Source organism: Apteryx mantelli, chromosome 2 (genome assembly GCF_036417845.1).
Source record: "Apteryx mantelli isolate bAptMan1 chromosome 2, bAptMan1.hap1, whole genome shotgun sequence".
Taxonomy (NCBI): domain Eukaryota; kingdom Metazoa; phylum Chordata; class Aves; order Apterygiformes; family Apterygidae; genus Apteryx; species Apteryx mantelli.
The window spans coordinates 140732744-140759533 of NC_089979.1; the positions used below are offsets into that span (position 1 = coordinate 140732744).

Genomic DNA, 26790 nt, shown 5'->3' on the forward strand with positions numbered 1-26790 from the left:
TTTGTTGTTTTGTTATTCTGATGACATATACTAGCATTTCATTAAAACTCTAGACACAAAAAAATATTTTTTTTCTATTCTTTGTGTTTTGCATAAAAGGTGGCTTACTCATTTTATATATTTTAGAGCTTTTTCTTTTTGGGGGAGGGAGGAGGTGAGGCTGTAAGAGTATCAGTCATAAATAAAATTGATTACAACTGGTTGGAACTCCTCGAGTGAAACATGGTTTTATTTTTCAGAAAGCTGAGTTGGACTTTGGAAAGAGGGAAATATTTTCACCTGCACAGCAAAACCATTGGATAGACCCAAATATTCACACGTAGTTAACATCTGCAATTATTTAAATACTATCTTCAGCTATTTAGTTTTTCATATAGAAATACTAATTAATGCATAACAGGTATAACTAGTAGTACATTTATCACTTATGTATTCTCAAACAGTCAATATATAATGCTTTGTGTGTTCACTTGTTAGTGTGTCAAATTCAGGATATGGGCAGCACCTTCCCATTACACTACAGGTGCGGTGCAAAGGTTCTGTAAATAATTGCGTCAGAAAAAAGAGAATAAAGATGCAGAGAGGAAAGAATAGATTGTAAAAATGAATCTCTCATCTTAAAGACAAGCCCCAAAAAGGGCAAAGAAACACACTTTTAGTGCCTGCCTTGCATATGGTATAGATGTTTTTTCTTAAAAACGTTGGGAGCAGAACATGAGTTTAGAAGTAGCCAAGATTTGCCTTCTTATATAAAGCGTATGAGCTTTGTGTTCCTGTGACTCAGCTGGAATGAGCATCTTCTAACATTTTTTGTTATTTTGCTTGTTTGATTCACAGGTGACTTTGACACAGCTCAGAAATATATTCTTGCTTAATTTACATAGGCTCTGTAGTGTTTGACCTTACATGCCCCACTTTGCTTCCCTGATTCTGTTGTGTTTTTTTCTTCTCATTTATGTATTGACTATGATCTAGAGCTTACAAGATCCTGTGAATAAACTAACATCAAGAGCAGAAAAGGAGGACCTGCAGATTGAGAGCACTAAATCAGTACAAGATCAGCAGAGTCAGTAAGTCACGTGTCCTGTATCTCAAAATAATACGTATTTTCATCTGCAGTCTGCTTTCTGGTTGTTAACCTTATTGAACATTTACAACTGGAAATACAGGCGCAACTAGTTTGAACACAGTAGCAAATAGTAAGCTTAATATGAGAATTCCTAAAAATGCTGTCATGTGTATGTGAGAACTACCAACCTTTATGGTGAAATTGAGTTTGAAGTCTCAATAAACCCTTATTTTAACTCTTTTTCATCTTTCCTAGTCTTCTCTCTATTTTTCAGCTTTTGCTTCATTTTTTTCCTTTAATAAAAGAAATGGTAAACAAATTCACAAGGGAGAAGATATAGGAGCATTGTATTTCTCTCTGCAGCAGCGTCTCCTTACACCTGGGAATTGGATATGGATTCCTGATTGCTTTGAGCAGCGATTAGTTTTTGTAATGTATACGGCATTGGTTAGTAATCCAATGAAGCAGTGGGTACTTAGTAAAAAGTACATCTAAGTGAGCTGATGCTATCAAGGTTTGAGTTACCTGTAGCTCTGAGGTGAGAGAGACTTATGAATGGGCTGCTGTAGGGAGAGGTGAACAGGAGAACGAGATGTGATCCTTCCCCTCTGCAACCATCAGGATTCAGTTGCGAGGAGATGCAACATTGATATAATCCTGCTGCCACCTGTTGTTTTGACTGTCCATGGTTAAGTGAAGCACCCAGCTAAGGATCAGTTGTCAAAAAGCAGAGAACAGCTTGACTGATAATTAGTGGATTTTGCCTGGCTATTTATAACAACGTTTTTAAGAGTTCTGTTTTCCAGTTCTTTTATTTGTTTAAATGCACATCCAGTGACCAAAAGCAGTTTATAAACTGGTCATGTTTTGGTGCTAAGCAGATTAGAAAGGACTCAGCCAGGTACTGTTTGGCAGGTGGTTGTTTTCACAACAGTTGCATGAATCTGCTGCTCCTCATGTGATGACAATAATGAATTTCATGAATAATTGTTTTCTCCAACATTGAAAAATAAAATTCTAGAATAGATGCATGACTTATGCAAGATGTGTGTGTTGGCAACTACCAACAAATGCTGGGGATGCAATGTCACAATTGTACTTGTTTTTATTTACGGTTTAACTTTTTCTTTCGTAAGACTGGGGAAAAAACATTTCCTTGACATATTTCTTCCTAAAACAACTATAAGCATATAAATTTAAAATTCCAGAAGAATTAAAGAAAGTAAAATAAAGCTTTTAAAACCTTCATGTGTTTTCCACCCACACTAAACATTGTACTAGAATGTGGCCTCAGTCTAATGGTGTGGGACAAAATTCACCTGACTTGGTTGATTTTTAGTTAGTTGCTTTTACAGAGTTAAAAAGACGAGTACAACCTCTTCTTGTCTGTAACAGTTATATCTCCTTCATGATATTTATACAAATAAAATCTGGAAAAGCAGAATACACTGGGTATTTTTTATCACAGATATTTAGTTTGATTAAAATGGGAGGTTGGTAGATTTTGACAGTTGGTCTTCAGTCTAATTTGTCTTTAACAGACCTTTGCCAATGAAAGAATAAAAATTATCAACCAACTAGCATATATGACAAGTTCAGGAGTCCATATGAATTACTATTTGTTGCTATTGATACAATTCTGCTATGATGTGATTGAGAAAGAGAAAAATGTATTATACCATAGCCTTAAATTGCATTCTCTTTTTTTTTTTTCCTTACCCTATCAAATTAAGGTTGATTTCATTAGATGAGGAGAGCCATACCAAGGAATCAAACTATTCAGGTATTAATTTATGTTATCATAAATTCTTAAATCCCGTAATATATGTTTTTCATTTTTTGTTTATTTAATATATGTTCAGCTTCAACAAGCAAATCCCTACAAATGTGTAAAACTTAAGGCCAGAAAGGTCTGTTAGAACATCCACTCTGATCTCTTATGTATTACACCCCACTACATTTCATCCTGTTACGCTCAGGTGGATCACATAGTTTGTCTGTCCAAAACGTAATTCTTAAGTTGGGCACACCTTCACGGAAGGGTTCTTGTGATTACAGATAGCAGGACATGGGAAGTTTGCTACTTAGCTTACTAGTTTATTCCAGTCATTAAACATGTATTCTGTTAAAGCCTGATGAATTCAGTGGAACTTCTGGCTAAAAGCTAGGCAAATTCATATTCAGCTGTCTTCAACTGCCTGAATGGGTAGTTATGACACAGTGACCAAGCCAGGCTCTACTTGCAAGTGTACAGTGAAAGGACAAGAAGTGATGGATACAAGTTGCAGGAAGGGAAGTTCTGATTAGGTATTGGGAGAAAAAGAATAGTTATGGTGAGGGTGGCAAAGCACTGGAACAAGTGCCCAGAGAGTCTGTGAAATCTCCATCCTTGGAGATTTTGAAGACCATCTCATGCCTTGACTAGGCATGTCCCTGAGCAACCTAATCTAATTTCATAGCTGGCTCTACTTTGAGAAGGGGCTTGGACCAGGTGACCTCCAGAGGTCCTTCCGACCTAAAGTGTGCCATGATTCTATAAGGTGTATTTCTGTACTAAATAAATGGAGAATCCTTTTAATATGTGGTGTTTTATCCTCCATGAAGGTACTTGCACGTTAAAATTAAGACTCCTCTCAGTCTTCATTACGAGAGACTAACCATATTGATGTCTGCGGGACATCTTCTCTAGTACATTATTTTTGAAAATTTTGTTCCTCTTCTGTTTCCAACATCCCTTTTAAAATATGAAAAATATAACTATATAAAACATTTTTGATGTTGGTCTTACCAGTAGTGTTTCTAGAAGGTAAAATCACATTCCTCTTTCTACTCATCATCTTCCCATTTGTATATCCAAGAATGACATCTCATTTTACTGCAGCATCAGGTTAGAAACTCCTATTTGAATTTGTTGTTTACAAAAACTCAGTTCCTTTTGGTCACAGCTTTCCAGGACTCATTCATCCATTCTGGAGCATGGCCTGTATTCTTTGTTCCTGAAGATATAACTTATGACTTCGTGGTATTAAAATTCTTTCAGCTGTGGCTATAAAAACTGAATGACCAGCCTGAATGACCACCTCTAACAGTCTGTTAGTTGTTTGCACATTTTTTCAACAGTGATTCTGTTTACTTCCAGATGACTGCTAAAGCCATTGAATAGTGATGGATATAACGCTAAATCTTGTAGATCTAAACTAGAAACACTTCCACTTCGCGGTCGTTTCTGCTAACGACTATTTTTTGACATCTGTTAGTTATGTTCCTAATCTATTCAATATGTTCATTATAGATATTATGCATGCTAACTCTTTAGCTGGAAGGCTATGCAATGCAAATTCAGTTATTTCTAAAAAGATATCTTTATCAATAAAGCTCATAGTTTATCAAAGGATGAAATTAGGTTTCTTTAGCTAGGTGTACTTTCCATAAAAACACTTTTTATTATAGCAGCATTTATTATACTCCTAGTTTTTACTGAATACCAATATGGGATTCAGTTAATGTTTAGCCTGGGGTAATGGTGAGCTGCCAGCCCATAGTTACCTGCAATTACTTGTGTCATTCTGTTAATTATTGTTGTTTGGGTCTTTTGTTTATAAGGAAACAACACTAAGACTTTCCCAGTGTTTTGAAGTTTCATTCATTTTGCAAAATTAACATCAGATCAGATGTCTGTTTGACCAGATCTTTTGGTAGATTTGGATACAAAATTAGACTTAAAATATTTTCTTAGCAGATGTTTTCTAGAATCTTTCTCAGATACTTATGGACTGTAAAATATTTCAGCATCGTCCATTAGTAAAAATACCTCATTCTGTCTTTCTCCATCTCCTCTGAAAGGAACTGAAGTATTTTGGAATACTTCTGCCTCCTCTGCTAAATGTTTCCATCTCCATATATTAGTGGGTCTGTGCCATGGCTAAGATTTTTTTTTTTTCTTAAAGTACTCTGTACCTCCTAAAGTAATGTGGCCATAGTGCTGATAGTGATGAAACTGTGTGTTGTCTTAGTTTTCCTCATGAACTACTGTTTCATAACTTCCAGTTGTATCATTTGCTCACTATTTTCCTCTAATATCATATGGATTTTTTTTTTAATTGGCTCCATCGTGTTTACCACTGAACTGAGGAAGGCTTTCAGCAAAAGTTGTACTTTTTTCATTACAGAATTGTGGCCATCCACATACCAGCTGTCATCAACTTTTCTTTCTATTTTTTTTCTTGCCAGTCAGTTTTGTTTTTTTCACTCTGCCTTTCGTGCATTGCCTTTTTGTGAAAGCATCGTTCGTATGTGTCCATCTGTGTATATATGTCTCTCTTATCTATATAGAATGTAATCAGAGTGTGATCATGGGTCCTTAAATAACCAGCTGATTCCAGTGCCGACTGCACATTTCTGTGCCATTGGTCTAGTCAAAAGCCTTGTTAAAACAGTATGATTCAAAGAGCAAACTGTTCTGTTTCACGTAGTTCTGAACACACCTTGAGGTTTTGCTTTAAACAATTTGACTTTCAATTTTTATTTCTCTTCAGAGAATTTTTTTCCCTTTCCAACCTCAAGCTTCAGGCTTTTAGCAAATCTGCGTTCTGGCAATACTGTGAAAGCCCCTTCGTTGGCCCTTAGAGCTACAGACTTGGTTGTGTAGAAGCTATGTCCCTTCAATGTTTAATGGGGAGGGAAAGGCATGTTCAGCAGGCAACTCATCCCTCATGCTTTACTGAATATCTTAAATGGAATTAATCAACTGTAGGAGGTGTCCCTCTCCTTGCCTATAGAGGGAATCTAGAGGATTATTTTGGCTACATGTCTAATTTAAGAAACTTCCTCAGCACTTAAAGAAGTTACAATTGGGAGGATATATTTTCACTTCTCATAAGCTTGTATCTGGAGATACTTTAGCCTGGAGAGGGGCTAGTGTGTCAGGCAGTGATTCAGAGGACAATCCCCCCTGTTTTTCAGAAACTTGACTCACGTAGAAATATTTATATCTTGGGTCTTTCATCCATTGTGACCAGGTGCATTTTAAACATGAATGCCAACAACTGTTGCATGTTGATCTTACAGTGACATTGTTTATGAACGTATTTCTGTGCCGAGTGCAATTTGACATGTGTATGCATCTTGATTACAGCTGGTGATGGCAAGGATGTCTTATCCACATTACAAGGAAATTTTAACCCCAAGCAGACCTCAGGTGAAGAGACTTAAGAAAACTATCTTTAAATGTATACATACTGATTAGCTAAAAAAATAGTGTACTACTAATCTTCCTTTGGTGCTTTTCTTTTTGCCATTAGGTGCCATAGATGACTTATTAGACCTGCAACCTGAAGAAAATGGTATGAGACATTTGTGCATATTTGTTTGATCTGCTTTTCAGTTAGAGGCACCAAATATAATTTTAATCTTAGGTGTTAATTGTTTTCCTAATCTGAAAAGTTGTTGTATTTCTGAATGAGGTTATTTAGTTACTGTACTTAAACAATGTTCAAGGAAACTCAGCTTCATATACATATACAGACACTATACCTGGTCTGGGGATGTAAAGTAAATCCTATTGGAGATGAAACATGTTGCAGCAGGCAATTCAGGACATTTGCCCCACTGAAGTATGCACCTTGCCCATTCTATAGATTTCACAGTCTTTTTTTGTTCTCTTCTTGTTGTATCACAATCCTTCACTTGGCAACTGCCAGTGACCACAAGATTTTATATCAGAAACAAATTATTTAGTCCTCTTAAAAACATACAAGAACTGGTGACTTCTTTCAGCCACATAGTTAATTAAATCTGCTGTTCTGTTTTCATTTACACATGAGAAAGCAATCTTTAATTCCAGGCTCTACTCCTATCCTTTTGCTTTTGTTAGAAAAGTGGCAGATCAAGGGGGTGTGCTGTTCTTTTCCAAAGTACTGTTTTACGATGTAACATCTACCATTCCCTGCATCCACATCTGAAGGGTCCAGCCAAAAGTTTTATAGTGAGTTTTCATATGGGGTAAGAATATTACCTATAGTTTCTTCATTTGCTCTTCACTCATTTAGCTCAGAAGAATGAGAGGTTTTTTTCTGTGGCAACTCAAAAAGCAAGCAAAGAACCAAAGAAAAAAATTCCTTTGTGCAGTTTAGTTAGTCAGACTAAGAGTATTAGTTGGGGTGATTAAGGCACTGCCTTAATGGTAGATAAGGAAGAGAGCGTTTGCAAACATCTTGACTTTCGATATGCCATGGGTAGTCTCTTGTGCTCTGAGCAAATTACATCTTCACTCATGAAGGCAGAAAGAGGGAAAGTTCCTCAGCTACATATGCAGAAGGCAGCCCTAATCTGTGAATAGATAAGGTAATGATGACTTTTTTTTCTGTGGTGTAATAGAAAAGGTCATTTTGAGTCTGATAGAGGCCCTTTTTCCCTGGTTTTCCCCTCATTCAGATGCATTCTTGGACCTTCTTAGTGCAGATAATGCATAACATTTTTGGACTTATTTTAGCCATGTCAATTAGAAGCCTAATTTGGGGGGGTTTTAGTGAAATAGTTAAAGCAGTACAAAAGCAAGTGTGGGGGCAACTACATCACATAAAGATTCTTATGTTAATGTTATATCAACTCTTTACCCTAATTTTACATACTAACTAGCTTTAGGCTAATAAAGATTGTGTAATTTTAGCTGTACTAGTATAGTTAGAGGTACACTTTCATGTGTTTTTCAGAAGGTAGTTCTTCTCCTGTGTTTCTGGTCCTGTATTGTAAATATTTTTAATTTCTCTTTCCACTTGTTTATTTTTTTAATACCAGCAAAACAAAGTGTGGTTGCAAAGGAATATGATAAGCACTGTTACAGGCTTGTTCAAACAGAAGAGAATATGGTGGCATGAATTTTTTTCAGTGCTATTTTGGGGGTTTGGGGTTTTTTGTGGACATTTATATGGCTAGTGGCAGTATGTGCAGGCAAAGAAAGGATTTTTACTGTGCCAACGGGCAGTGAAAAAAGAGAAACAGGAAAAGAAATGATAGAGCCTTTTTGGGGGAGGTAAGAAAGTGCATATCATTCTAGTAATCTAGCATAGATACCATATGAGATGAGTAATATCTTGATGAGCAGGGCTGGTTTCAAGATAACCTTTATTACAAACCAGAACTATATACCAAAATAAGAGTAGAACTTACTGCTGTTTACTTGAGGTAGCCACCATATGTACAACCTCCTCTGCCCTGTGTGCAGTGTCTCCGCAGGAAAACCAGAAAGACTGTTCAGACAAGAAGTGTGTCACTCCCGTGCTTTCTGGTGGTTATATGCAGTAGAGCAAGACCTAACTTATGATATAAAGCTACATGTTTTATTTTCTCCCTCAATAAAATTGAGACCACTGAAATGGGATACCCAGACGAAGCAGAGCTTTGCTCTGAGCTATGCTGCTGCAAAACTGTTGTTCCATTATAGTAAATGTAGTTTATGGCTGGGTGTAGTATTGGTAGTATGTTTTAACTGATCTGTTTTTAATGATGCCCTCCCCCTGCAACCTTCTGATTTCATGGAGGGGCCTACTGAAAGCAGTTTTGAGATGCTGTCACCCCATAGAGATTAGTTATTAAGTGCCTTTGAAATAGCAGATGTCTTTTCCTTACGAAAGGATTTACCCCTCTGCCCTGCCTGGTGAACAGTTAGAGAGTTGGAAGAACTTGTAGATACTTGGAGAATGTTAACAGTCTTTGCTGTTTCTCTGAAGTCAGGAAAGTGGACCAAAAATTCATGAAAACAAATTGTTTTCTATGGTATTTCGGTTATAGTCTAGTGGGAGTATCAGGAGAATAGACTTGTGCGTAATGTTTCTATTTTTTGGCCCTAACAAGGAATGCAGAGGTATATGGAAATGTAAATTAAAAAGAAGCTGAATCTCAGAGCTGACTTCAGTAGTGAATAAAAATCCTTATTTTATGTGTGTTGGTTTGTTCCTTAGTATGTGGGTGTGTATGTTGACTCATCATCCTATTTTAAAATACAGTTTTGCACTTTTTCCCTCTGACTCACTTTCAGCCATTTCATTATAAATTATTACAGCTAATAAAGAGAACTTACCTGAGAAGGCAGTTGCATTTAAATAATATGGCCTATTGCTCTGGTAGCAACCACTTTGCTACTATCAACCCTTTGTCCATTCTAAGGATCTTTGTATGCCCAAAAAGATTAAAAACATCTCTGCAAGTTGTACACAACCTGGAGAGCTCAGCTGATCTAGCAAAGCTTTGGAAAATAAAGTTGCTTCTGTGCCTTGCCACATGTTTGAAATGAGTGAAATTGAAATATACTGCTCTGGGTTTCAGTAAGGTGACATTATCAACCTTGTTAACCACCATTTTTGTCACTGGCATACTCCCACAGTGGAGCTCAAAATGTTTCTAGGTAAAATAACACTTGGGTTTTCATGATATTTCATTCTCAGAATACTTTGTAAGCTAGAGAAAAGGATCATGATCTTGGTTGCAAGTTTCATGTATTTTCTACAAATATTTAATGTTTCTAAAAAAGGCAAAAAAAATTGCTTTGAAGGTACAACTGCTCAAGCGATCTAACTGTCCAGTGCTAGATGGAAAACAGTGTCAGGAGAGTGAAAAGAAAAGTGGCCCCAGTTATTTCTCAGTAGCCTAGCAGCGCTCTGATTAAGTTAATGGCAATTTAACATTGATTTAACTGAGAGAAAAGTTACTCCAGCATCGAACAGTTTAGAAATCTCACTTTGTGTAGCATAAGTTATTCTTATGGGGAAATACCTGAGTAATTCAAGCACTGAGCAGAAAGCCATAAAGGTTATCTTAAATACGTTCTCATGAAATTCTAGAGTCATCCCCAGCTCCCATTTATTTTCAAACTGTACCAATCTGATTTTTTTTTTTTGAGAGGAAGGCAACAAGGCAACAACATAAAAGCAGTCTTCTGCTATGTTTTAAACATTAGACTGTGTAATGTTTCTGTGTGTTATTTAATAGATCTTTAAGTGTCCTTGCAGTATTTTTTAAAGGGAAAAATGAGTCTTAACAGAAGTGAGGTTATCTGAAGATAATTAGGGAATAATTTGTTGCATAAGCTACAAGCCCAGATGTCCAAAGGAGCTGGATCTAAAATAGCAAACAAATATTCAGCCAGATATATTCCAATCAGCGTTAACATACAAAGTCTAGATTGGGTATTTTAAAAATACTAGTTTTGTTCTTGGTTTGTTTGTTTTGAATGTTGATTTATCTTTACTCTCTGTTTTGTTTCTGAGACAGCTTCAAAGGATCAGTTTGTGAGGTCCTTGGAGTCTGAACCCAGTGATAAGGATGACATGGTATTACTGAATGAGATCCTCAATGCTTCCTCCTTGGATGAGGGGGAGTTCAGCAAAGAGTGGACAGCTGTCTTTGGACAGGTTGCGCTTGCTGACCTCCCTGTGAACTCTTCAGCTGGAGATGTGGAGAACACTTCATCATCTGTGGCAGGGACACCATCCGGCTATTTGCCCTCACAGCTCTTAGACCAAAACATGAATGACTTGCAGTCGTCTTTACATGGTGAGATCTCATCTTGTTCTGTTAGCAGAAGGCTAAGCATCGAGTTAGTTAGCATCTTGTTTCTGTTTTATGCTTTAGAGTATGGTTTTCTGCTACCTTGAAGTGTGGTGATAGCTTATATTGTGCCATAGCTGCAGAACCCCAGAAGCATTTTATTATTCAAGCAAGGTGTGGCCTGGAGAAATATATATTAAGCTGCATATTTGTTTTTCCAGCCCTGCTCCTTCAGTGTTTGTGAATGAAGTGCCCTAAAACCTGAAGTCAAAATTATCTTGAATATTTTTTCTTATCTTGCATATTTTCATTGAGTTTGTTGAAATGTTCTGTAGGCACTTGAGACATCTTTCTGTAGCAGGAAATATGTTTGACTGGGTTTTACTGTTTAAATCACAACTGCTGTGTCTGTCTATTAAGGGGGCAAAGAACACTGAACAATTTTCATCACCGCCTCTGTTCCCTCTAGAAACCCAAATATGTTTTCTGTATTTTGTCTGGGAATACTGTTTCTAAGCAGCTGAATGAAAATCAGCTGCATTCATTCACTGTCTTTTTTTGTGTGTCCCATACTGTTGCCTGCAGGCACATGGGATAAGGGAGAATGGGTGGTCTCATCTAGCAGCCATGCAGGTGAGTTTGTCTTGTAAGCTGGTTTCGTACAAATGCAGGTAGCAACCCTTACTCTCCCCTTCCTTCTGTGCAGTTCATTTTCTTGGTCTTTCCAAGCTGCTGTGGGGAAGCAAAAGGAAAGAGGGGGAAGGGGGAACTAGAGCAGAGCTTTCCTGCTGCTTCTTTGGCCTGTGCTGAGCAAGGGTAGGAGGCTGGTGGTAACCAGTCAGCAGCAGCCACCTTCATCCTCTCTGCCGTCTAGCAGCAGTCAGTCTGGATTTTTCCCTAGGACATTGCAAGCTAGAGGAAGAATTCACCTTCTGGGGCTTTGTTGTCCCACGGTCATTTTCCTGTCATTTGAGGAAGGGTGATGTAGGAGAGTCTAGCAAAATGGTTTCAGCCTGAAGACTGCTTCTTGGATCCCATGAAGCTGGTATAAACATATATGATATGGAATGACCTGTGCCATTTTGGCAAAAATTAAAAAAAAAACAATTTTACCTTGTAATTAATTCAGTCACCATCCTCACAAAGGTAAGATATTTGGGTCCACTGACATGAACACTTAGCTGGATGCTGGGGAGGTGACATTTGCAATGCTATGCAGTTTTAGATATATTTTTCTTATGATGAGGTGCATGCATATATGAGCATGACTGATAAAATGAAGAGAGACTGAAAAAGCATAGGGGTTGACACCATAAAATATGAACTAAAAAATCATGGAAGAGATTTAGTGATTGTGTTGTCAAATTAAAACAGTATGTAACCAGAAGCTGAGATAGTATCTATTGAAATTAAGAAAGGTGGTTTTCATTGTTTTTTTTTTTTTTCCATGACACAGAGGCATTAACAGATTTTAAACAAATTACTAAATATGGCAAAATAAATAGTATGGTGTTGACTTTTTTGAGAGTTTTTACTTGTTTTTAAATGTAAACTTATTTTTGAATGAAAAATATTTTTAAGATGTAAATGGTAAACAGGGCTGGATATCCTTTCTGAGAATGTTATCCCTTTCATTTGCAGGAGACACTGGTATTAGTATCTCAAAATTAAAACTCAAATATGTTGCATCAAAGGAACACTAGAAATGGAAAACCAGTTCTAGTCAGCAGGATATCCCAAATTCTTTTTGAATAAAAATATATAAATAGATATTGAAAAAGAAAAATGTGTTGATGTTTTCAAAGAGACTTCCAAGGCTTTGGTGGAAGATCATGATAAATTGATCTACTGACATTTATAAAGTAACAGCTAATCAGCTGAGTGACTGTATCTGATAATCAGCATGTTCCCAACTGACTCCAGTTGCCAAGTAAAATGCCCTATTTAAGCTAACCTTCAAGAATATTTTTTCTTTTCTAATTATTTGTTTCTTATTTTTGAATTGAAGGTAAAATTCTGTCCATCTTGTGTTTTGTGAAATCTCAATTTTAATCTTAAACTGCATTTCATTTCACAGGACTCCTTTTATACTTTGACCTTTGTCAATATATTTGGAAACAGAGGCTGCTTTTTAAACAAAATACCAACTGTAGAATAAATATATCTAGACATAAAAGCTGAAAATATTAAAATATGTGATTTACGGATGTTTTTACTGAGGACCTGTGATGCATATCCTACATTAGGCTGTATTTTTCTCCTAATTGCTAGAGTTGTTTAATAATTATACAGCGTGAGGTGCTATGCTAGAGCCTAGATGTTACATACTTCCTGTGTGAATTCAGCCTTAAGACCATAAAGATTCTTAAAACTCACATGCTTAACTTTAAGCATATTAACTTTTCTATTAACTTCGGTGGGATTACTTACTTATTTTACATTAAGCACACTCATAAATCTTTGGGGCTTTGTTTTCTCTCTGCCTCAGATCTTAATCTGTAAAACAGGCACAATGCTATGCAGGTTATAAACTGTTACAGTCAGGAATTCCCAACTCGGTTTTCTCTGGTTGAATTTATAGACAGGATCTAGCACAATGGGACTTTGAATTGCTATGGGACTGCCAGGTGCTGTTTTAAAATGTATATAAATATATGTGTGTGTCTGTGTGCATGTTTGTGTGTATATATATAAATATATATATATTTATACACACATACATATACATTAGAAGCAAAGCATGGTCTCAACAAATCCTTTATATTCCATTACACATAAAGCTTTGTAGTTTGGTTGTCTTTCTACTTTCTCATGGCGAGCATTAGCTTTCTTTTTCGTGTTTATGGCCCCATTTACTTATCCGTACCACTAAGGACTTCTCTTTACATTATCTACATAGGGGCTTATTTTAGTTGGTAAGAAAATGTGCAGCTTACTGATTGCATTTCTAAATTTAATTGTGGTAAGTGTTGTGAAGATGCTAGCTGAAAAGTAAGCTTCTTGGTTTCCTTGCTGTCTCGCTGATAATCTTTTGTCTAGTTGTGTAATGAAGCCATTCTGTGAATAGGCAAACCAGAACAGGCTAAGCCAACGGGTACTTTCAAACTGAGAGACTGCAATTTGTTTGTCAAAGACAAAGTTCTCTGTACCTTGCTGTGAGTGGGCACTAAAAATATGATACACAAAACTATTTTGTAAAAAAATCTGTGCCAGTCTTTCCTAAAAACTTGACAGAACCCTAAGTTCAAAAGCAGCATGTATTTTGTGGAACACTTTTGGTGGGACTTTTTTTGTTAGGTTCTTCTTTGTTTTTAAGTGGCACTTGAACTGCCTATGTTTTAATGAACAGAGAGCAGAGCACAGCATCTCTCATGGACATGCTGCTTACCAAATCTTAGTCTAGGGACAAAAAAGTTCCAAAAAAGAGTTAACTGCTCTGCAGGGTTTAGCTTTGTGGTCTGCCAGTCACATCAGTGTAAACTAACATCAGTGAATTCCCTAGGAGCCAATTCCTGATCTCACTGAAGTCAGTGGAACTTGCACAGAAAGTTTCCGGGCAACACTCCCATTCATTTCTACGAAATTAGAATTTGGCCTTGTTCACTTAACCCACTCAATTTATTCATTGCCATCCACTGACATATAAAATATTTTCTTTCAATAGACCTCCAGACATACAAAAGCCTTACAGTTTTCCATAGTTGTGTGCAATGTGCTCTGCAATTCTTCTCTTTTATAACACAGAGAAAATACCTAAAAAGATGTGTTGTTCTGAAGTGCCATACTTTTTATCATTTATAGTTCAAATTCTCTTAAACTCTTAAAAATCTCATTTTCAAGAGAAACAGACTGGTTCATAAGCCTTTGTCACCTTTGACTCAAACAAATATATGTGATCCCTCTGCATCCAAATTTTTGTGTGGCTTATGTGGCTGTTACAGTAGGTCTCAGGATGCAAGGTGCCAATAACTGACAGTAGTGTCAAAAGAGGAAATATTAAGGTGAGGAGGAAGAAGAGCAGAAAAAGGAGATGACAGCATGACTTTGTAGAAAAAGAGACTGAATAAGGAAATGCTAACTGTGCGTATGGATTAATATATCATATGTGATATTCCAGAATTAGATATACTAGATCCCTTAGATGGATGGATGATTGTCAAGTTCATACTTACAGAAGACATAATTGAATTACTGGGGGAAAAAAAGCTATCTACCTATAACTATAACGTAACTTTGGTGTTAGAAACATGACCTCTGTCCTCTAAATGTGATGTAACATAAGGATTTAAATATCTTAAACCAGTAATTTTAAGGACAAAAATTCTCCTTTTTGCCTAATATGTTTCCATGGTATGCCACCTCTAGTTCATCTTGCCAGCCTAGTTCATCTACCACTTGGCCTCATTAACTGTATTTATCATTACTCTCTTGTGGCTATGGAATGTGCATGTTAGAACAATAAATTGTGAGTACCCAGTTTCATTTTCTCCTGTGTAGTTACTCTCTCCCTGCTGAGAAGATCCTTACAAATGAAGGAAAAATGAAAAATATCCTATAAAACCTTAGTTTTAAGTTAACTTTAAGTCATACATGCTGAATTTCGTTCTTCAAAGTGCTTTGGACAGAAATGAATTTTTTTCAGAATTAATCATTTCAAAATTAATTAAAAAATCCGGGTTCTCTGCATATTTTTTCTGGATTTGTCAATGAAATGAAAGTCCTTGGAATTGTAAAAGGAAAGAAAGATAGAAGAAAAGTTTAGTATGTGTGAGATTTTTCAACCAAATGTGATATCCTTCTCCCAACTTCTGTGCTTGACTTGATTACTGCTCTGGCATTTGTGTAAGCAAGTGTTCCTGTGATTGGATAAGTGACAAGAAAATTCTTTTTTAGCTAGGTTAAAGTTTTGAGAAGTGTGCAGTTGCCTGAATCTGGGGATGGTGAAACGGATCAGCAGATAATCTCTTTTCAAGGATGTTGTTCGTCTGCAGAATCTACCTGCTAATTTCTTGTGTAAGAGGAAAGATACAATGGCTGTAAGCATAATGTAGGAAGGTTCTGCGCCATCAGCTGCTGGGAGCTTTGTCCTGCTAGATAAAGGGGTGTCAGAGTTCACAAAGTAATTACTACTTAACACTAATGCTCCTATGTTATTGAATTTTAGGATGGGCAGCTAACAGTGTCAGCCCTCCATCTATACCACAGCCAGCACAGAAACCAAACAGCCTGAATGTGAATGCTAACAAGACGCCCATGAAAGGTGATATATTCATATGTTTTTTCAGTTACTTTGCTTTTCCTATTTAGTTGTGAATCTTGTATCTTTCTGGTCTTCTCGGTTAATCCATCATAATAAAATATATTTTTATATTAGTTACACATCAAGAATCTTATGCTTACTAATGAATTACTCTGTTTCAGTGTTGGTTATGCATATGGTAAATGTATGTGTGTATGTGGCAGTGGGCTTTGTAGGCTTTAGTGCTGGTAGTATGTCAGGAGAGTAGTTTACTGTGTGATGAGGGAATTGAAACCACAGTTTCTTCTACTACTTCAATTTTGAGTCATAGCATCTTCATGCCCTTAGTCTTAGCTAAACACTGTTTGTTTTGAAGCTCTGGGAGGACATTGTAGCTAAAAAACATGCTACTGATTTGGTAGAAGAGCCCTAACTGCAAATCTCATTGACAACATACATCATTTCAGTAGTTATCTGTTTGAAACTTACTTCACTTGTTGCAACTGAGCTGAGAGTGCGTAGTCCTGCCATCTACTGAGACAAAGCCCCACTGATTTTGGCTATGGCTTTCTGGATAACTGAGCCCGGAAAATGTAGAATCCTTATCGCCAGCGTGTAGCCTATTCTGTGCATTCACAGTCAAACAGCCTACATTAAAGATCTTCAGTGCACAAGAAATGAATGATTATGTATTCCTTCCCTCACCTTCTGGGCTTAAAAGACTGACCTTTCTCTGCCCAGCAGAAGAGGATAGTTAAGAGGTTTTGGGAACTGTTTTGTAACGGAGTGAGACATCACAGCTATAATAAATGCACCGGAAGAAGGAGCAACATTCAGTTACTTTCAAATCTGTGTTTATGAAAGTGACAGATACTCTAGTTTTCCAGACACAAAGACAATAAAAGTCTTGCCATGCAGAGCCTTTTTTTTTTGTCCATAAATTCCTTGGTTCACAAGGAATGCTTTTGCTCAGCGCTGGAGCATTATCTCTCTCAAGTAGAAGACTGCATCATATTTCACTATCAATACAGTACATGTTAGCAGAGGATCACCAAAAAAAAAGGACAAGTGGTGATGCACGATCTTATAGCAGCCAAAGTCACCTCCTCTGTAACTTGAACATCTGCCCATTTGGAATGATAGGAGAAGGTAGGAACACCTGTGACGTCTATATATCATTATAGACATATAGATGCAATAGTCCAGTGGCAGTAGTCTAGCTAGGCTTAAAGAAACCACTGCTGATATTAGAAACCTTGCAAACTATTGCACAATGCAGGCCCTCACTTCTGTTAATAAAGATAATTGAAGAGTGAGCAAACACCTGGTTGTCAGTGCCACTGCCAGTAATCTGAATCACCTTGCTAGCCTTCAGCCCTTGTAGGATTGAGACTTCGTGCTCAGGTGACTGACTTCCTTCTGTTTTGTCAAAAGAAACATCTGCGCATATTCACTGTCTCTCTCATTTTGAGACCACTGATAACTGAAATACTCTTGTAGCTCCTTCAAGAAGATTCAGAGAGGAGAGAAAACAGTTTTGTTTTGACTTAGGTTTCTCCTTTCTCACCAACTTCTTTTGGACACCAAAGGCAAATACTACCTTGGAAAGGAAAGGTTCTTTTGGATGGTTCAGGACTACAGGGCATTCAAATAGCAATTTCTGGCTACTTGCCCCAGACTACAGACATGAAGTTGACCACAGATTCACATGTTTGTGAACTTCCAGTGTGTTTACTGCTAGTGCTTCTGACAAGGAGTGAAGCTGCTATCCCTGAAAGGCTCCATCTGGTACAACATGCAGCAGCTTGTTGATAGTCAGTACATGCTCTGTGAACTCATCACTATGATCCTTGCAGTAAAAGTAGAAATCAATCAAAAAGCACAACCTAGTACTAGAAGCTGTACCTGGGACTGGATTGGCAATCAAACATACCCTCTTTCTCCAGCCAAGGCCTTCCCGTTAAAACTTCATTCCAGAGGGGTAATGACATTGTATGGCAGTGCAGGAGGGTCATATACAGGGGGACAGAATGGTCACATGAACTGGATTTAGACTAAGGAATTCAGTCCTGTAAGAGACAAGATGTGGTTGAATCTAAAACTTGCTTCCATTACCTTTTACTTTTTGCGGGCATACAGGTGCGCACACAAGTAAAATACCTTTCACAAAACAAAGCAGTTTCTGCAAAAAGCTAGACACAGAGAGATTATTTCTATTTTTAAATAATTAAATTGTTCCTGTACTTATCATTGCAGGAGCCATATAAAATGCACAGGCAAACAGATGTGCAACATTCATTCTTACAAAAATTTCATATTCTGTTGAAGATAGTTTTTTAAAATGTAATTACGCATTCTGATTGTCTTGTCAGAGGTGCCTTAAATAATAAATTAAACAATACCATGGCATTTGTTTGACCTCAGTCAAATGTTCAGTCAGTTTTGTTTTAAAATAGCTGACAAGTAAATACTCCAAGTTTGTACTTTTCTTTTTTTTTTTCTCCAGATCCTGCAAAGAATCCTAAAGATTTGACTGCTTGGTTTAGTCTCTTTGCTGACCTTGACCCATTATCCAATCCTGATGCTGTTGGGAAAACTGATAAAGAACATGAATTGCTTAATGCATGAGTCAGCTGCCTATGGTAACTCACATTCTTCCATTCATCAACACTATTTTGGGGTTTAAAAAACTAAATGAAAATCAGTATGCTGTTGTGAAACTATAAAGTATGTGCCATGATAATAAAACTAAAGGAATGAATCCCCTTTTATATAGGTATAGTTATTGGCTCTTGTTTTGTATAAAGAATTCGCATTTATTTTCTATGTGGATTTACAAAAATGATGTTAAGAATTAGGGCAGATTTCTTGCCAAATTAAATTATTTCATGAAACAGTGTCTTTGCCTGAGGTGATGCGGAGCTAACGCTGGAGTGAAATACAAATTGCAAACCTATTTTTTTATAATGTTTCTTGAGTAAATCAAAAAAATTATGTAACTGAGGAGACTGCATGAGTCAAACATTTACCATGTATATAATATATATATTACTGCTGTGTTAAGATGTCAGCTAAATTTGTTTTGTTAGTACTCAGTGAAAAATCTGTGCTGGGGCTAATTATTGAAGAAATACATTTGGGTCTATGCAGTCATGGAAATTGTGCCCCTTCTGATTTAAATTATTAGACAAGCTGCACTACATAGAAGAAATGGCCAGAAGGCTTCTTTACTGAATTTTTCCATTGTACTGACAGAATTTGCACCTGTTTGCAGAAGTTTCTTGCAACTGATGATTACCATGCCTTTAAAACATACATATTTCTGTTTAGAGTATTTTTCATCAAATTTATTTCTGCAGCATGTGTTATGTTGAGCTTGTTGTGACATTAACTCTTTAATAAAATGATTTTGACAAAAAAGACCTTTTATCCCCACTGGAATGCTGGTGTGAGGTTGAACTGGTATGTACCAAGCATCTGAAGATAAAGTATATGACCAGTTTTTAAGCAGTACCTAATAATACATATCACTGACTCACACTGTTTCTGAATAGTAATACCGTAAGACAGTAATAGAGCTTAAACTCACTCGATGTCCCTTTGCTTCCCCGTTTACAGCAAAAGAAAATAAAAAAACACATCAGCAGCCTGTTAACATAACAAGTTCTGCAGATTTGTTTATGCATTGAATAAATTGCAAAGCAGGTATTATAAAATTTGGCCTTTTTTATTTAGCTGATTTCCTTTTATGTAGGTGCAGTTTTTCCACCACCAGTTCACTGTATCCTCAGTTAATTCTTGCCTCATAGTCAATTAGATAACTAAGTATCTGTATTAGAAACCTCAAAATAACTATATAAAAACAGAAGGTAACTGAACTGATCTGCTTCTCAAGCACATCAGAACATCATTTGAAGGCTGTACTGAGCAGAATTAATCTGCCTTTGATAGCTTTTTGTCCAACAAAGAACATACGTGCTATCTATCAGTGGAATGATGAGTTGGACTGACTGGAGTCCATATGGCTGGACCCTCTGCAAGTCTTAAACACCTCTTGCCAAAACTGTAGTGTTCAAAACCCTGCTTAAGGTGCCACATAGTTTGGAAATCTCAAGGTACTTCAGTTTTTGCCTGAGAAGTTCTTCAGATGCTTAACCGTCTCTTTTTATATATAAGGGGAAAGGACAGCCTGGTCTTCCCTGGGGGACCCAAGCTGGTCTCTAGCACTGAGGCCATTTGAACTTATGGTAATTAAGAAATGTAAGCTCATGTAGACATGGATGCCTAACTATATCTAAAGATAATACTTAATTCCTTCCCCAGTATTCCCTACTGTTTGGTACTGGCAGCTCCTTGCTCAATAAGCTCTTGTCTGTGAAGTCTTTCTGAGATGCACAACTTTGCTTGGGCATTAGGAGGGGACTCTGCACTTCTGAATTTGGGCTGCAATGTCTGGTAGTAAATAAGGCATCTACAAAGTGGATTAAACTGGGAAATAACTAGCATTTACACTTAGCTGCATTTATACTTACAAGTGCTAGTATGCACTCATAACACAGGATGTTTGTGTGAAATCATCTTCATCTCAAACTGTAATTATCTACACTGCCAGAACTGTTGGGAACTCAAGAGACAGACAGTCTGCTGGCATTTTCAGCCCAACTTGATCACCACTGAAATCATTGAACAGATTCTTGCAACTGTAAACAAGTCTGTAGTAGGTAAAGTTGCTCTAGATTATGTTTCTTTATAGTTATTAAAACACTTGTGGACAATTTGCTTTAGCATTTTTAGTAGCTAGAGCAGCTCTGATAAAAGCAAAGATGAGGCCATAGTGGCTTCAAAACAGCTAATCGACTGCTCTTTAAGGCTGAAATTTTTTTATGTTTGTTTCTTAGGTCACAGATTCTAGACTTCAAGATAGTAAAAAAAAAAAAAAAAAAAAGGAAGAAGAAAGAAAAAGGGCCTCCTGACTTGATTTGGCCAATTTAATCACAAGTTCAGCTAAAGATATGCGTTACTCTGAATCCTTATCATGCTTTTAGGTAGAAAAATAGCTGAATGGTCATCCCTATTACACAAGCATAACTGCAACTGCAGTTTTTTTCCTTTTCCCCCCCCAAAATTGCAATATCAATTAGTTCATATTATGCATTAATTTCCTCTAATATATGATTTTTTTAAATAAAGTTAGCTTTGAATTCTTAGCTTTTAGCCTATGCAATTTTTTCACACTTTTAAATTAAAAAAGAGCCAGAGGTATTTTAAATGTAATTATTTATATTAAAGAGAAGCAGTTGAAGTCCCTGTGTACAATGGATTATGATCATGAACGTTTTTTAAATTTAAAACTAGAGCAAGAAAGGTAACACTCTGCAAATAGGCATTTTTCAGGCAAAACCCTTAATTACAAAGTTACAAACAGTAATAGTTCACTACAAATAGTGAAGTCATGGCATGAGCTGAGCTACAAAGTAACTCAAAGCCAGCGTGCGGTTGTTATAGGATTTTCTATGATGTGCATACAGGCCCAGCAGCAACTGGGACAACAGGGTAGTTAATCATTCTGATAAAATTATAGATTGATTGTTTTGCACAGCATAACATTCGTCTTGATTTCATGTGCCTGATCATATGTGTGATTTCCAGTTGCATATTCTTATTTTGTAGTGGACTTTTTTAAAATAAAAATAGCTGCAGAACCCCTATAGCAAGAAAAAACAGTGGTAATTGATGAACTGTCTTTATCATGAAGTTTATTAAAGTTGATGTAATTGATTTTGGTGAGTCTGGGTTTCTACAAATCTAAGAACAGCTGCTTCAGGGGAATTGGAGTGTGCACCTTGGGAATTGAACCACTCATGGGGAAAACGGACCAGAAACTTTTTTTCTGACCTTCTTAAGTGATCAAGATTTACTTCAAATGTAGCAGAATACGACTCACTGTGTTCCCTTTTGCTTTTTCCATATCCAATTTTGCATGGGCTTGAAAGTGATGACTTTAGAAGTAAGACTGCTTTGCCAAAAGCAGCCACCTGCCTTTCTCCCCCAAAAACTTTTTTCTAAATGGGTGTCCTTTAAACAATAGGGGCAGATAATATTATTTTCAGGCCCAAAAAACAGTGTCCACCTAGCATATGGGTATGCAGGCCTCCTACTCACTCTGATATAGCTGCTAATGTAGCAATGGGTGCAGGTAGTCCATGTCTTCTTAGCCATCAAGCCCTTTTGTTGGTGACACAGACTGGTCTGAGATGAGGTAACTGGGCCTGGCTCAGTGCGGAGGGTGATGAATTTCAGCAGCAGCCAACCCGTTGCAAGCTTAAAACTGAGCAAATTATTGGCAGAGGGAGGTGTTTGAGGAGATGATTTCCTCTCTTATGAGGACAGGCTGAGAGAGCTGGGCCTGTTTAGCCTGGAGAAGAGAAGGCTGAGAGGAGATCTTATCAACGTGTACAAGTATCTGAAGGGAGGGTGTCGAGAGGATGGGACCAGACTCTTCAGTGGTGCCGAGTGACAGGACGTGAGGCAACGGGCACAAACTGAAACACAGACAGTTCCATCTGAACATGAGGAAAAACTTTTTCACTGTGAGGGTGACAGAGCACTGGCACAGGTTGCCCAGAGAGGTTGTGGAGTCTCCTTCTCTGAAGATATTCAAAACCCACCTGGATGCAATCCTGTACAACGTGCTCTAGGTGACCCTGCTTGAGCAGGGGTGTTGGACTAGATGATCTCCAGAGGTCCCTTCCAACCTCAGCGATTCTGTGATTCTGTGATGATGAAGAAGCTCTAGCACCCTCACTTGTTCCTCCATTGTCCATCTCACACCTTGCAAAGCCCTGACTCAGCCCAGCTTTGCAAGCAGAACACCAACAGGACTGGGAGGCCCCGTGTGCCAGCCTGGAGAGCAAGCAGCTCCACATGACAGAAAGCTGGCACCACCAAGGCCACAAGGTCACTGTGACCCAACAACCAGCAGCTGCCTGACCAGGTTTGCTCCACGTGGGAGTAGCAGCAGGCCTACAAACTGTGACAGTGCCAGGATCTGGACCTGGAGCGGCGCATGAGAGCGAAGGTGGATGTGAGAACACACAGGCTATGTAGCATGATGGGTTTTCTTGGGGCTGAGCATCAGGTGCTGCAGCAGGTGCTGGGAGATGCTGGATGAGCACTGCTGAGCTGTGGCTGGTGGTTGTACTGTCCGTGCTTGTTGCCAAGAGGAGCCTCTTCCCAAGTACATGGGGTGAGATAGCTCCAGGGCAAAGGAAAAATGAACCGGATATTTCTTTCTTCTCTCAGTGCACTTTCTCAAGTCCATTTCAAAGAGTAACACCAAGACACTGAGAAAGTGAGGGCCCAGCTGCCCTTCTGAGGTTCCTCCTTACTTTTTCAAGGTCCCTTCACCATCTTCCCAGCATGCAGTTGCTGCTTCCTCCAGCACCCATCTGTTTTGTCCTGCCCTGGGACAGGCCTGCAATGACCAGCGAGGCCCTGCTGTACTGCAGGCAAGCAGCGACCTCCTCCATAGGTAAGGACTGTTTGCAGGAGCTGAGCTTCCACCACAGTAAGCCAAAGACCTCCAAGGACCCAGCACCTTTCCAGGGTTTTAACACTACAGGTGTACAAGCTGAGCCCTCACTGCAGCCTAGGCACACTAGCGCATCTAGAGTTTACTGTAACCTCCCAAGTGTTTAGCCTGCTTTTACAGTTTATGCTCTTTGTAAATGCCTTATTTTTAAATAAGCTACCATATGGGAAGGCAGGAAGAAGATCAACCACTAAGCTTGCCAACAGCCAAATAGCAGAGGGTTTGCCTCTATTGAGAAGCAGAAATGCTGAAACAGTCTAGCACTGCATTGACAAACAGGATACAAATGAGCTGCTTCTCACTGTTGGGACTACCATCCTTGCTTTTTGCATTTGTTTAGAGTGCAGAGTCTAATTAAGATGCCCAATAGTGAGTGAGCCTAATAACACAGGCAAGGAACCAATGCTGTGTTTTGATTCCTGCACACACGTATATTCCAGACTCCCAGCAGCTACCGAAGGACACAGGAACAGAGCCTTACCGCTATTTAGTCCCTCTGACAACTAAATACTATTAAGAAATCTATGCCTCAGCCCTTCAGTAAAGGGTTTGCTATCTATCTGGCTTGGTTTCCTTACTGTTCTCTTGCTGGACAGTAACCAAGGGTACCATAGCCAAACAGGCCCTGCAGGTTCAGCAAGTTTTGACTTCAGTCACCATCAGCCCTCAATCTCCAAAGTGGACTGGCTTTGTAGTCAATCAGAACATTAACCAGGTGTTTATTAACAGTGTTCTCCTAAGCAGAAAATTGACTTTTCCACTCATTTACTAATTATAAACACATATAATGTTCCCCTTATGTAACACAAGGTATCTGCCTGCACAGGAAGCCCACCACGAAGCAATGAGATTGCCGTCTGCCAAGGAGCTGTGTACGAGTCCCATCAGGTGCATCATCTCTGACTCTGGTCTATGGTATCGAAAGCATGCTGTGCCTGACCTTGTAACTAACCTGAAGTGGAAAGGTGTGGAGTTTTGGCTGCTTAAAAAAAAAAAAAAAAAAAAAAAAAAAAAAAAAAGGGCCGGGGGGGGGGGGTGGGGAGCAGCATGCTGTGGCTTGGAGGTGAAAGTCTGGCTCATTTTACCAGCCAAATATTTGAGCTAGTTGCTTTTGGAATCATTATGGGGTAATGAATATACAAGAGGAAAAATAGCAGATAGATAAGCAATTTAAGAAGTGACTGCGGACCTACCTAAGCTAAGTAAGCTGAATTCTGCCAGCCTTCTCTTTAAATAAAAGTCTTTCCTCTAGCCCAGAAACCTAGTCTGTAGTGTGTTGCGTTTCTATTTTGGACTCCCATAGCTGTTATGGTAGTAGGAAAGGCTTTGGGACAGGTGCTGGAAGCCATGTTCTTCATGAACAGGCTGGAAAGAAAAAAAAAGAAAGAAAAAAGAAAAAAAAAAGCCCACTATGCAATGAAATCATCAGCAGTGTTTCCACCTAGGCAGGCAGAGAACAGCTGGCTACAGGAAACGAGCCTGCTGAATGTAGCAGCGCAGGATCAGAAATGGAAAAAACAAAACCCGAGACATTATTATTCCAAGTACTATCCTTAGAATAAACCCTTGGCACATGAAAAACAGAAATTAAATGACAGGCCATTAAACCAACTGCTTTGCTATCACAGCTGCTTCTTTTCCTGATCATCCCTACGTAGGTATCAGAGCTTCACCACACAAGAGTTTGACAACACAGGGCGATAGCCTGAGCGTGGCAGGGTTTTAGTTTAGTTTGGCTTGATTTTTCAAAATGCGACAGAGATTCTGAAGAGCAAGACAAGCCCTGGCAGGATTTTTGTGGTCTACAGCATCTTCAGCTTTCTGTGAGCTTGTCACTGGCCTTGGTGACCCCAGCCAGGACTGCAGCTGAGCCCAGGCCCCTTCACAGGGCACAGGTACATAAGCATCCTAACCCCCGCTAAATTTGGGTCACCACCCTCACACTACCAGCCCCATGGTGTCATACCAGGCCCTTTCCAACTGAAAGAAGAGGCCTGTAATGGCTCTGATTGATTTGGCTGAAAACTTGGCCAAAAAAAAAAAAAAAAAGTTTCAGCTGGTTCAGTGCTACAGGAGCACACGAGTGGCCGGGAAGCAGCAGCCACACAGCGCCGGGGTGCTGCAGCTCCTGCAGCTGGTAGCAGAGGCCCCGGGAGGGCCAGGATCAAGCGCTCACCCCTGCTCGTGGCCAAAGCACTGTCTAGGCTAGCACTGAGATTTTCACAGGCTTTAATGCTCTTCATTTAAGAAAACAATAATTACAAAAAGCCCTGATGATCGAGTGAACAAAACTCTCAGTCTGTTCGTCCTTAACCTTCCCTTTCTTCCCATGCTGAGTACTTAACAGCTTTTGCTTTCATTTTTAAAGGAAGTGATTCAATTCTCTTTGGAGGTAAAAGACCTCTTGGCTTCACTGACCTTTGCCTCTTAAGCTAGTTATTACTGCTGCGCTTTAAAGGCTAGAAAGACCTCAAAGAGTGTATGATGTCCAGCTCACGGCTTGCAATTTAAGCAGTGGGAACTTTGCCAAAACAACGAAAATGGGCAACAAGCTTAAAAAGCAAACACAGACCTTTAGGGAGAAAGGTTGCAGTAACTGCTTCAAGACCCCTCTCCCCCACCCCACCCACAAGTTTTAACAGCCCATTCTGTTAGCAAACATTAAGTGAAATTGGAAAAGAGTAAAAATCCATAATGGTTTATTTTCGTACTTACTTGAGATTTTGAGGAGCATTTTGCACTGTCCGGCCTAGGGTTAAAATGAACAGTACAGCTTGTTTGTAAGTTTTTTGGGTCATTCCCCCCCCCCTCCATAAACACATGAAGTATCTAATGGAGGGCTTGATTGATGCTGAAGTACATAATGTTGTTTTCTTTTATGGTTGTTAGAGAAAACAAAAAAAAAGGAAAGTGTTTTAAGGTATAGGAAAGTGCTTTTACGGCCCCAACGTAAGTCCTTGTGTTCTGTAACATTGCCAAAACAAAACAAGTTGCCTTCCGCGGTGAAGACTTAGTCCAATGTACACACCACCAGCATGGGGGGGGGGGGGGAGGGAGGGAGGGATCTTGATTAAGTTGCTTCAGTTGCTGCACCAGGGCCTATGAAAGCCCCATGACTCAGAGCCTGGACGGTTCCTGCACCCCGCTTGCTGCCAGCCTGAAGCAGTGACAGGGTGCTGCCTTCCTTAAGGCTGCAGGAGACCAGGTCAAATCCTCGATTTGCAACAAGCCCCAGGAAACCTATCATCTCCCACCCATAAGGGACGGCAGCCGGCAGGCGCACAGAAGGGGGATGGAAACTCTGGGGATGGTGTACGCCTGCTCAGCAACGGTGGTGACGTGCCACAG

General features: G+C 38.7%; 1 protein-coding gene across 3 annotated transcripts in view; it reads left to right on the top strand.

The window, feature by feature from the left end:
* ICA1 (islet cell autoantigen 1) overlaps positions 1-19273 on the top strand; it is a 73724-nt gene extending 54451 nt beyond the window's left edge. For 2 of the 3 annotated variants that reach the window (XM_067291651.1, XM_067291652.1), the window contains exons 9-15: positions 976-1070; positions 2803-2852; positions 6204-6266; positions 6370-6411; positions 10337-10618; positions 15777-15872; positions 18358-19273. In XM_067291651.1, coding sequence (XP_067147752.1) covers positions 976-1070; positions 2803-2852; positions 6204-6266; positions 6370-6411; positions 10337-10618; positions 15777-15872; positions 18358-18479 — 750 coding nt within the window. In that variant the 3' untranslated portion in view covers positions 18480-19273. The remainder of the gene's footprint in view (positions 1-975; positions 1071-2802; positions 2853-6203; positions 6267-6369; positions 6412-10336; positions 10619-15776; positions 15873-18357) is intronic. The other variant, XM_067291653.1, reaches the window with a different exon arrangement.
* The last annotated feature ends 7517 nt before the right edge of the window (positions 19274-26790 follow it).